Source organism: Centruroides sculpturatus, unplaced genomic scaffold, assembly GCF_000671375.1.
Source record: "Centruroides sculpturatus isolate CEXI.00-Female unplaced genomic scaffold, Cexi_2.0 scaffold227, whole genome shotgun sequence".
Taxonomy (NCBI): Eukaryota; Metazoa; Arthropoda; class Arachnida; order Scorpiones; family Buthidae; genus Centruroides; species Centruroides sculpturatus.
The window spans coordinates 123,506-136,995 of record NW_019384481.1 but is presented as its reverse complement, the minus strand read 5'-3'; the positions used below and the strand labels follow the sequence as shown (position 1 = coordinate 136,995).

General features: G+C 29.8%; 1 protein-coding gene across 2 annotated transcripts in view; it reads left to right on the top strand.

Annotated features, from left to right (window-relative positions):
* The window catches only part of LOC111621442 (sodium/potassium-transporting ATPase subunit alpha-like), a 55,336-nt gene extending 42,816 nt beyond the window's left edge, over positions 1-12,520 (top strand). For both annotated transcript variants that reach the window (XM_023363590.1, XM_023363589.1), the window contains 3 exons: positions 6,310-6,440; positions 7,694-7,795; positions 12,171-12,520. In XM_023363590.1, coding sequence (XP_023219358.1) covers positions 6,310-6,440; positions 7,694-7,795; positions 12,171-12,291 — 354 coding nt within the window. In that variant the 3' untranslated portion in view covers positions 12,292-12,520. The remainder of the gene's footprint in view (positions 1-6,309; positions 6,441-7,693; positions 7,796-12,170) is intronic.
* Positions 12,521-13,490: the final 970 nt, after the last annotated feature.

The window sequence follows — 13,490 nt, the reverse complement described above, 5'->3', positions numbered from 1 at the left end:
GAAATTCGGAGTCTTCACTAACACCATTCAAGTGACAAAAGACATGACAAGGGACTGTCCCCAAGGGTCCAGGTGTGGGCCCGGTCTTTGGAGCTTGGTGTATGATGACCTCCTCATGCTAATCACAGAAAAAGATGTTAAACTACAAGGTTATGCATACAATACTCTGGTCCTCCTAGCCCACAGGAACAGTGATAAATTACAGAAGAAGGCAAATAACATCCTAGAATTAATTATAATATATTTTATGTCTAAGAGTGACTTGCCAATATAGTCTGGATATGAATATAAATATTACAATTCACTATGTAATTTAGATAANGTAATATGTAATTTTTGTAATTTAATTTTTTGAAATGTTTAACTTTTAATGATATAGAACAGAAATCTTGAAGTGATATAATTCTTATTATTTTACAGGAAGGCTTATTTTTGATAATTTGAAAAAGTCTATTGCTTATACTCTTACGAGCAACATCCCCGAGATTACTCCATTTTTATTATTTATATTAGCAAATATTCCTTTGCCATTAGGAACTGTTACTATTTTATGTATTGATTTAGGCACTGATATGGTAAGAGGATTTTATTTTTATTTTATTTTAAAATGTAAATAATTAATCATACTAAACAATGCAGAATCAACATCATTAATTGACTTGAATCATATAAACTGCTTTATTCAAATACAGTAGTTACTAATGTATACTAAATAAATTGCTGACAAATTAAAAACTAAAATATTAATTTCAGATTTTTGGTTATAAAAAAACTTAAAATTTATAACTCATTTGAAATTATAATATTAAATTAGATTTAAAATTATGCAGCAATAAAAGACAAAATTTTAAAATATAATACATTGCATTATAACAGACTAATATTTATGTTAAAGATATCATACAAATCTTTTAAAAAGTATATCAAGTATGTGTGGGTATATTATATACAGTATATTGCAAGTCTCCATTTTCACAATATATTAGCCACAACTATATAAAAATCCTGTTATGTACAAAAATAGGATGCAAGAGCCAAAGTAATGTTTTCTTTGTCAATTGGCTGCGTGTCTGGCTGACTAGCTGAATGTCTAATGAGGGAAAGTTAGACTTTCAGGTGTTTTTGTATTTTCCAATTCCTTTGTCCTGAGTTGTCATGTGACTGGCAGTTGGCAAAGTTTGTTTCTTGAAGCTTTATTACTTCCTATGCTTTGTCAAGCAGAAAATAGATAAAAGTTCTTCCTGATATATTGTCTTTTTGAAAGTCAAGAAGCTAGTTATATAATGTTTGTATATATAAAAATTCAACTGAGTACACATAACTAAATATAAATGTTATNTTTAATACCCTATTTACTATACGTATTTATTAATGTGAATCCTCCTTCTGGAGTAGGGCCTGCCATGCTAGGGACAGGGTAATCTCATCCCTCGAGTTAATAGGTGCAGAAGTGTTGTATGCTTTGCAAATTTCCATTTGTTCCAACCACTTGAGGTGGTCCGTAAATGGTGTAGTAATGAGGAGTTTGGCGTTGTCGAAGTTTGCCGAAATCTCCGGGTCTGACGCATACATGGATAACGACGTAGAACCCCTTTTGTGGATGACGCAGCGTATGCCCCAACTCCTACCAAAAGAGAGACCCTAAAAACATGCGTACCTGACCTAGAAAGACTGATACAGGGCATGTCAACTGTACAAAATGAATATTATAGATGGATGGCCACATGCAAACTTAAGAACCGAAAGGATAATGCGCAAGTATATCGCTTTAAAGAGAACCTTTCACGCGCAATTAAATGGTTATGCAATAATATTACAGTGATCAAAGCTGATAAGACCAAAATGTCGGTCTTAATGAAAAGGAACACGTATGAAAAGGAGATGCATGAATACATTAATGCTACCAGATGCGTCGTACAACAAAACAATGTAATCAACAAACTACACAACAAGGTTAAATGCTTATCTAACTCTAAACTGGCTGCAGCTCTTGGAATGCGGGATATAGTTATGGACGCCCCGGATACGCCCAAGCTTTTCACTTTTGCTAAGATGCATAAACAAGGCCACAAATTGAGACCTGTGGTTAATAAGGCCACAGCACCCATGCACAAGTTTGAAGCATTCTTGCACAATTTCATCTCTCCAAAGTTACAAGATTACCGATACTCCATCTCCAATCCGGCGGAGTTAATAGTATTTTTCAAAAACACCGAAAAGCCCGCATACATCTCGGTCATGGATTTCCGTTCTTTATATCCATCAATTGAATTACCACCATGTTTTTGCGCACTCCGAGATTTTCTATTACGAATTATGGGAAGTGCGGTCTCAGGCAACCTGTGTGAACTGGTAATCAGACAGCTGGAAAATAAAATAATTCCGAGATTCAGCCACGACATCATATTGTACAAGCGATACATAGACAACATCATTATTTTATGGAGGCACGAACCTAACATCACCCTTCTTGTGAATAAAATGAACGACAATCCGTATGGCCTTACCATAGAACTTGAGCAACATGGTGATTCCGAGGTACATTTTCTTGACTTGAACATTGCATTTGGAGGAGACATCATATACACATCTGTCTACTGCAAATCTTGTCACCTCCCAACGTATATCCCAGCGAACTCCTGTGATCCATTCAGGTATAAAATGGCAGCGTTTAGAGCACTGGTTAAGAGGGCCTACACCCATTGCTCAACACAGGATACTTTAGTTCAAGAATTGAACTATTTGCATAACATTGCTACTCAACATGGATTCAACACCATGGTCCATAAATTAGCACAACAATTCACCAACGGCCTCCCACCTACTCCTCCACAGAATAGGGACAGTGTGGAACAAGACCACCGCCTCGTTCCAGTCACATACAACCCGTTCCTAACGTCCCTGTATCAAAAAATAGCTAAAAAACAAGGAGTACGCTTATCATACAGAAGATGCCCATCTATGTTTAAGCTTCTACGCAATGAAAAAGATAAACCTAACGAGTATAAGCTACCAGGAGTATACGCTGTTCCCCTCACGGACCATAGATTTGAGGGAACTGGTCTACATTGGTGCTACTAGACGTGCTATTGGTGTCAGATGGACTGAACACCAACGGGACATCCTCCACAAAAGGGGTTCTACGTCGTTATCCATGTATGTGTCAGACCCGGAGATTTCGGCAAACTTCGACAACGCCAAACTCCTCATTACTACACCGTTTATGGACCACCTCAAGTGGTTGGAACAAATGGAAATTTGCAAAGCATACAACACTTCTGCACCTATTAACTCGAGGGATGAGATTACCCTGTCCCTAGCATGGCAGGCCCTACTCCAGAAGGAGGATTCACATTAATAAATACGTATAATAAATAGNTTGTTTTGTATATCTGATATTAATTTATTGAAAATTACTATGTTAAATAATTACAGTAATACCCCGACTTATGCAAATCCGGAGTTACGCGATTTTCAAATCTTGTCGATTCGTCTTTTGTTTGAGCGCCACGCAACTCTTAATTACTCATTTCCCCCCACACTATTGTTCGGCTTACATGTTCGGACGTGTTCGACATATAGCTACAATTTATTTTGTGTTATTTGTATGTATTTATATGCAAAATTATACCCCGACTTACGCGAATTCGACTTACGCGGTTATCGCTCGGTCCCACCTATCGCGTAAGTTTGGGGTATTACTGTATATGAATTTATATTCAATTTAACAAGCATTTCAGTTCTGCTTACCAGTAGGCTAGAACTGAAATGAGGATACAACAGTGGTGTGCCGTCCATGGAAGCTGTGGAAGTGCCGCTTCCCTTGTATTTTCTAAACTATAAATACATGTTGTGCAAATATGTCTAACTTGAAGATGATCTATAAAGTAGATTGAAAACGTTCGTTTTTTTAAATAAACTCCCTCGGCAACGGATTAGGTGTTGATTATTTTGAAAATGTTAATAGTTTAATAGTTTACACAACATAGTCTCACTCCATTTGGTATATGTCAGTATAACACTGTTGTATGCCTTTGCCTTTGCACTCATCTGTTTATATCAATGATATAAAGTTGGTATATCAACTGTTGGAAACAGCATGTAATATTTCTTCATTTATACTGAATTTTTATTATATTAATTTTTGTTAAATAAGTTTAGTAAAATCAAGATTTAATTAGAAATATTTGTGTGCTACAACAGTTATGATAAATAGTGCACAATGATTGTTAAGAGCACTGTTCCACTTGTTTACCATTCTACAGTAAAAGTTTGCATTTTGTCATTTTATAGCCATTATATTGCTTAACTTTGGGGAAAATTTTTTCATGTTTAAAAGCTTGACATATATGTTAGCATATATTTTAGTAATATTAAGTAAACTTATCAGCAGCATATCATGTGATTAAGTATTTTTAATTCAGCTTTAAATAAGTTCATCATCACATATTATTTATAAAAAAGATGTGATTTCAGAAGTGAAATATTGCAGAACTTCAAAACTATAGACTATATGAGCTCAAATTGTTTCATAAATGAAAAAGAAATATTAGAAGCTAATAAAAAAAATAGTTTTTCAGAATATATGTTTATGAAATAGGATATGACAGATGAACTGTACCATCAATCTATTGATAAAACTAAATGTGAACTAATTGGAAATATAGACACAAAATAAATAAATTCAATATCTTCTATTTTTTAATATAAACTGAATTTTAATCAAAACAAATGTTTTCAAATAAGACTGGAAATGTTTGTTTTTGATTAAAATGTGGTTTATGTGGAAAATAGAAAGTATTGAGTTGATTTATTTTATTTATTGATAAAACATTGTATGACATTTTCACAATCAAAAAACAGTAAATATATTTGTTTATAAATGATATTCATCAAATTAATCAGTAGCTAATTTATTAATAAATATTGCTATTTAGTGACATTAAATTTATGAAAACTTAAAATACTTACATCTGATTCTTTAGCAGCTAATATTTTAAACTTTTCATTCAATTTTTGTATACATTTTTCTCCTTTTTATCTTTTTATTTTTAAGAACTTTATTTTCCATTTTTGTCATTTATCATTAGATTTATCTTATTCAGTTTTCTGTGATTTTATTTAATACTAGCTGCAAGATCCCGCTTCGCTGGGTTTTTATTTGTATGTAATATAGTTTTTTTTTATATATATAAAAGACTGTTTTTCTAAGTAATCTAGAATCTAGCTGCAAGGACCCGCTTCGCTGGGCAAAAAGTAACGATAGTGAAGATTAAGATAATTACATTATAGCTAATCTTACCCGTTTTCACAGAATGCAAGAATTAGGTCCCCCGTTTCCAGACTAATTAGAGAATTTTTACGTTTAGTCAAACGAACTATTTTCAACGTTTCTGGAACGTTTACAATCGTTCTATAATCGAACCAATATTCGAATTTTATGTTCGAATTTAATTCGAACAAATTCGAACAAAACATTCGAAATAGAAAGCCACTTTCAACCACTTTCAGCCTCATATCTCCCGCACCCTTATAGCTATTGAGACGCAACCACCCCTATGCACGAATGGAGACTTGGGGCTACCACCACATACAAACACTATTCACATGCAATGTGTAGTTTTTCGGAAAAGTGAAATATAGGGACATACATGTCCATTTTTATATATATATATATAGACTTACATTCATCTTCTAACATTAAAAATAGAAAAAGAAGATAGCTATTTATATTTTATTTATTCTAATTATAGCTATTTTTCTTTGAACTCACATAACCCTGTTTCTACTAATTTATTGATTGTATTTTTTTCTTATTCAGGATCAACATAAAATTATTATTAAATAATGGTTTCCATTGATCTATTATTAGTGCAAATTTATTATTTTAATTAATATTTATAATTAGAAAATATACAAATAAAAATAAAATAAAAGTTTGTGTTACTGAAAAGAAATTTATCTTAAAAATTGCATCAAATAATAAACAGTTTGAATTATATAATTGTCTACAAACATATATAAATTTAATTTATAACGACAATAATTATTACAAAATAGTAATTTTATTAATAATCTAAGCATTATTTAATATTATATTTTATAAATTAAAGGCTTTTATTAATTTCTGTAATCTGCACATTTTCAAGTCTAGATTGTTAATAGGAGATTTGCTAGATTTTATATATTCCTTCTAATCTAATTGAATAATTAACATAATTATATTGTCTTTATGCTAAATTAAAAAAATAGGTTTAGGGTGAAATTGAATATTACTATTATTTACTATATGATTTATTTTAATTTCAGACTTACAAAGACAGAAAAATCTTAGAATATACCTGTCATACAGCTTTCTTTGCATCTATTGTTGTAGTCCAGTGGGCAGATTTAATAATTTGTAAAACACGAAGAAATTCTGTATTTCATCAAGGGATGACGTGAGTTTTTCATTTTAGTCTAAAATAGCTTTTTCTTAAAAATTTAAATATTAGTCATAAAAAGCATATTTAAATTTATTTCATTTTGTTTACATGATGTTTTTGAAATACTGAAATAGTTTATGATGATTTTATTTATTTATTATTATTGATTTAAATTTCCATAAAAGCTTTTATTAAAATTTATTTTAAATTATCATTATATATTTTTTAAATTATTAAATATTGTTTCAGAAAAAAGTATTAGTTGTTTATATTGAATAGAAACTTTTTTATTTTTTTAAAGTTATTTTTATTAAATCAACATTATAATAACATCTATTAAATTATATTTTGTAAATTTAGAAATTTTATAGTGTTAAAACAAAATTAATAATAATACATAAATTATACATGGTATTCCATAACTTCTTATAATAGACAGTTTGTAAAACAAATTCTGATATCATCCTTCTTGACAAATGAGTTAGTATAAAGAAGGATGAACATAAATTATTGCTACAGTGTAATGTAGTGTAAAGTAGGCACTACTGCCCCCTGTGGGCGGTGAGTAAATCTAGGGAGTGAAAAGAAACAACTGAGCAGCAGGGGGACACTGGAGTCAGGGTAATGACTGAATGGTGACTATAGGTGAGGGTTGGGGTCACTGACAAACCTTTCCCTTTCCCCTATTAAAACAGGTAAGAAGAAACATTGCATTTAATGGTTTCCAGATGTTCAGAACAATGTATGTTAAGGACACAAAGTGTGAGGTTCATAGAAAAGATTTTTATAAGAATATTTCCAAGATTTTCTCACACAAGAGAAAATTGTTAGGGGCATTGAGTATAAGTTTATGGAACAAAGGGGGTGGTGGCATGAAAAAGTTTGGGAATCACTAGTGTAATGTTTTAAGACATAAACTTTATTTGCAATTTATGCATTTTTTATATATATAAAATGTATGTATAATGTATTTATACAATATATTATTTATATATTGTATAAATATTTATTATTTAAATATGAGGTGCATCCAGAAAAAGTTCCAGAACTAGAAGGTGATGCTGGTGGCTGGAGCAGGATATGCTTGTGCAGGTGTGAAGGAGGAATATTTGGTCATAAACTGGTACATGCACAGGTCTATGGAGACAGTTTCTGTAGCACAGTACTAAAGGAAAACTTTTTCTTAAACATTTAAGTACAGTCGACCCCCCTATAATTACGATTCCTATAATTACGATTCCTATAAAACTGCGAAAANTTCATTTTAGAAATTATGTCCTGAACTTTGGTTTAATATTTGAAACAGCATTAGCAGCCTTTTTATCATATTGTCCTGGAATGGATAAAGGATTAAAAATGTACCCATTAAAGTAAGTATCAAATTGTATGCAATAATTCTTCAATTATTAATATAATGTGTTGATGAAAATAACTAATGGTTAAAATTGAAAACCTCCTTGAATTATTTTTTACTTTTATATACAACATTTCATTTTTACATATAAATAGGGTCAAGGAGGGGAAGCTGGAAATTTTTCCCTTGGCCTAAAGAAAACTTAGGAGGCCATAATGGTTCTTACCCTATTAATAAAGAAACATTCTATATATTTTATTTCTTTAAAAAAAAAAAAAAAAAAAAAAAAAAAAAAAAAAAAAAAAAAAAAAGACAAAAGGAGCCATCTCTACACCCAGGCCCCATACAAGCTCTCACAGTGGCCCTGCACATAAATTACATTAAATATTTTTTAATGTAGAATTTATATTATTCTTTTATATTATAGATAGTTTTATTACAAATTAGGATTTATATATTCTGAATTGAGAGTAACAATTATTACATATTTACAACAAAAAATAATATTATTCTCATATTTTATGTGAGAATATTGCAATTGTAATAGCAAATAAATCTTTAAAACAGATTTATTTATTAAAATACTCTGATATTCATACCAAACATGTTGAATTGGAATTATGTAGAGTATATATTTTATTTGAACTGTGAGAATGATTAATAATTTTATTTTATTGTTTTATGATAAATTTTAATTTAGCAATATTTTTGCATTAAAGAATATCATAATATGCCTGTAGGAGTCTTTTATCATCTTTAGTATTAATGTTACCAGTGTTGATATGCATCATAAGAAAACCAATTAACTTAGAAATTTAATGGCACTTTTATCTTAAAATAAAATTGAATTTTATGGAGAAAGCTGAGTACAGGCATTGTGTTGCTTCAAGATGACACACAGCCCCAAATAGCCCTGACTTTGCACCCAGTGACTTTCATTTCTTCCTTCACCTGATGCAATTTCTGGCAGGACAATGTTTTGACAGAGATTCTGTGGTTCACTCGAAAGGGACATCCTGGTTCCAGTTTGTGGCAGCAATCTCATATGACATGGGCATAAACAGTTAGTGCAGTACTATGACAAATGTCTAAACATGGGTGGTGCATATGTTGAAAATAAGTTATATATCATTGTAGCAATAAACATAGTTTTTTTCTGATGATCTTGTCTCATTTACAGTCAATCAGAACTTACTTTATGGATGCACCTTGTATATCAAACATTTTTGACTGTATTTGAGACAACATTCCACTGTACCTAAGTAACACTATCACTAGAGAACCAAAATTCTTGAAACTTTATGCCCATTAGTAGTTGGAATACAATGATTGAAGTTGTTTACAAACATGAAGTCTAAATGTGTAATATTTTAAGATGATATGTTGTAACTGTTTTGTAACAGATGTTTATCTGTTACATAGTAAAAGGTTGGTTTGTTGCTGGTAACAACCCCTTAGGAAACTGTTACTCATGGTGACCTCCTTTTATTCTCCCTTTTTCTAGCACCAACCTTCTTTGGATAAGTTGTGTAATCTTTTTTTCTTTGTTCACATAACCAGTTTTACTAATTATTAACTGGTTATATGATAATTCCATACAAGTTTAACTAATCTAACATTACAGATTACTAATTTTCATTTAAAACAAGAACTAGATTTGTAGTTAATTATTTTTCTATATCATTATTTACACTGGTGTGCAAAACTTAAGCAATGATTGTTTTTGCTGTAACTCTGCAAGAAATCACCTGGGAGACATGAAATTCAGAATATAGAGACAGTATTTTGTGCTTAAAAAATGAAGAAAGCATGCTAACACAAAAATGAATAGTGCATAAAGTATGGAATTAAAGCCTTCTTTTTATTGTAGTCTTGCACTACATGCACTGCATGCATTTTACATGCCCTCATGTCATCTGTGATGTCTTCTTCCTGCATATAAATCACCTTTCTATTGAAATGGGTGTTCATTGTATTGATCGCAACAAGTCCTTTTCTACAATTTCATGGCTGGCTGCTTAAAAATTACATCATTGCTTAATGTTTGCACACCAGTGTAGTTTATTCCTTTATTACTGTAATGGATACTTTATTTAATCTGTAATTTGTTTGATATGATTAACTTGAAATGGATACTTGTTAAGTAAATCTAATATCAATTCTTTTTAATGTATGTTCTTACTGTTTTACATTTCTGTGTATATATTGTCTACTTGGACCTTGTTTATTAGTAGGATTTATTATGCTGGTGAAGTTTCTGATTAGCAAAGAGAGGAGATTTTAGTCAAAAGTCAAGACAAAATATCTTTATATTATACTTTTGTCCACTTTAAAAGTCTTGTGAACTAGGGCTTTGTTATACTGAGTGAGGAGAAATACACAATTTCCAATTAAAATATATTTGTTGTAACATAAACTTGTTACGTTAGAATAGATACATTTTAATTGGAAACTGTGTGTTTCTCCTCACTCAGTATAACTCCTGTTCGAACAAGAAATATAATTTATATATCAGATCAGTCCTTTGATTCTCTGATAATTCATACCAGAAATATTAATGAAAATTCATTGAATATTTACACCATAAATTTTAAATTTATGAATGGCAGATGTTTTCAGTTTTAAAATTTAAGTGAGAGATTTCATCCATAAGAAATTTGAAGATATAATACTTTTCATCATTATGGTAATGATATATCATTGTCAACTTAATAAAATTGTAGAATCAACCTTTATCCGTGATTACAAATTTATTTTGAGATTAAAAAATACTATTTAAAAATCTTTTTCTAAAATCATATAAAATCTTTATTTTAGAAAAGAATATGATTAATATATTAATAATCTTGGATAGAAACTAAAAAGAATTTTGAATAGAAATGATTTCCTGTACAAGGCGTTTATATTAGTTGTACAACTGTAATAATTGTTTGCAAATTATTTTTAAAATATAAAAAAATGTTTTAAAAGTTTCTAACAAAAATGTTATTTTCATTTTAGAAATTATGTCCTGAACTTTGGTTTAATATTTGAAACAGCATTAGCAGCCTTTTTATCATATTGTCCTGGAATGGATAAAGGATTAAAAATGTACCCATTAAAGTAAGTATCAAATTGTATGCAATAATTCTTCAATTATTAATATAATGTGTTGATGAAAATAACTAATGGTTAAAATTGAAAACCTCCTTGAATTATTTTTTACTTTTATATACAACATTTCATTTTTACATATAAATAGGGTCAAGGAGGGGAAGCTGGAAATTTTTCCCTTGGCCTAAAGAAAACTTAGGAGGCCATAATGGTTCTTACCCTATTAATAAAGAAACATTCTATATATTTTATTTCTTTAAAAAAAAAAAAAAAAAAAAAAAGACAAAAGGAGCCATCTCTACACCCAGGCCCCATACAAGCTCTCACAGTGGCCCTGCACATAAATTACATTAAATATTTTTTAATGTAGAATTTATATTATTCTTTTATATTATAGATAGTTTTATTACAAATTAGGATTTATATATTCTGAATTGAGAGTAACAATTATTACATATTTACAACAAAAAATAATATTATTCTCATATTTTATGTGAGAATATTGCAATTGTAATAGCAAATAAATCTTTAAAACAGATTTATTTATTAAAATACTCTGATATTCATACCAAACATGTTGAATTGGAATTATGTAGAGTATATATTTTATTTGAACTGTGAGAATGATTAATAATTTTATTTTATTGTTTTATGATAAATTTTAATTTAGCAATATTTTTGCATTAAAGAATATCATAATATGCCTGTAGGAGTCTTTTATCATCTTTAGTATTAATGTTACCAGTGTTGATATGCATCATAAGAAAACCAATTAACTTAGAAATTTAATGGCACTTTTATCTTAAAATAAAATTGAATTTTATGGATAGATGAGTATAATATATAAATATGTGTAGTATTTATGTATAATATACATATAAAGACTGCTGTCTTTATGTAAAGTTATGATAGATATATCATAATATTTTTTCAGAAAATATTAATTAAAAATTGCTTTATTCTTATTATTAATATTTTATTTTTGTTAACTGTTAAAAAAGTCTTTCAATTTTAGTTTGTCAAGATAAAAAAAAAAATTTGTTACATTATATTCTTCAGAATTTCCATGGACTTCTATGAGATAATTGGTCATTTTAATCTGCATGAATGTTTGTCTCAAGTATACAATCCATGTATAAATCATGATCATACTAATGTAAAAATAATGAAATATAAAAATACTATACCAAATATCATTTTAAAGTGTATCTTCATTTAATATAAATTAACTACTTCACTAATTACAGTAAATGTTTTAATAAATAAAGCATCCATATAAAACTTAATTTGTTTTTCAGGATCAACTGGTGGCTGCCAGCACTGCCATTTTCTTTGCTCATTTTTGTGTATGATGAAATTCGTCGATTTATTTTGCGTCGTCAACCTGGAGGATGGGTAGAGCATGAAACATATTACTGAGGATGGCATTATTCGACATTCTCTTTCGGACTTTTAATCATGGGACTATCATTCCACAATCATCACTCTGTTCAACATGCATATACCTTCCATTAGTTGTATAACATATAGAGATGAAAAGAGTAGGAGAATCCATTCTGCCTATGCCCTGTGTCCTACAGCACTACTAAAGAGGAGAGAGCTCCTTTTAGCAACACAGGGTTGAAATCACTTAGGTAATAATCAAATAGGACACTACCACTCTAAGAAATTGCTTCTATGAGTGACTCACAGAAAGTTCCCTTTCTTTCCTTCCCTCCATCACAGCCAGGGACTACAAACAAGAGTCGATGGGGATGCTTTGGAGCAGCAATTAGCACCAAATAGTTCTTTTTTCTTAAATAAATTTCTTTAGAACAATGCATATACCCAACAGCAAAGTTTACACAGATAATACACAGAATAGTCCTAAAAAAAGGAGAGCTTGTGAATAGATTTAGGAAAAGCTTTTGTGAAATAGACTTAGTAGAAATAAAAGACCAAACAAGAATCCACTATGCTTCACTGAGGTGAACATGTTACTTATGCACATGATAGGAGACATTTATTGTCATCCTAGACATCGGTATAGTTACCTGATTGTTTTGTTAGTGAAAATCTGCCTTTTTTGCAGATTTGCTTAAAGATGCTTTGGCAGTTTGAAAGTAGTTATTAAAAGAGCCATTTAAATATAAATTGATATGGATGATCAATCTTAGTTAAAATGGTCAAAAGATATCACAGAATGTATTTTGAATACATTCTTAAAATGCCAAGCTATGGGTAAAAGCTATATTCTGTACAGCTAATGAAGTTATTATTGCTGACTTTATTCGACGTAGACAGGTGTAAATAATAATTGTGATTTTAATTCATAATGGTAAGAGCACGGGACCATTCGACTACTTTAGTCTACAAAAAAGAAAATTATTTAAAGTATTTGGATCGTTCCAAAAGTATTTAGTTAAATGCCATTTAGAACTATTTTAGTTGATTTTGCTTATTTGCACAAATTTTTCAGATTCTGATTTTTACAAAAAGAAAAAAATGAAAAAATATATAACATTCGCACGCGTGATATTACGAGCGCCATTTTGAGATGATTAAAAAAAAAAATACTTTCATTTATACTTTAAATTAACTTTTGATATAAATAACTCAAGCTTGTAATTAAACGTATG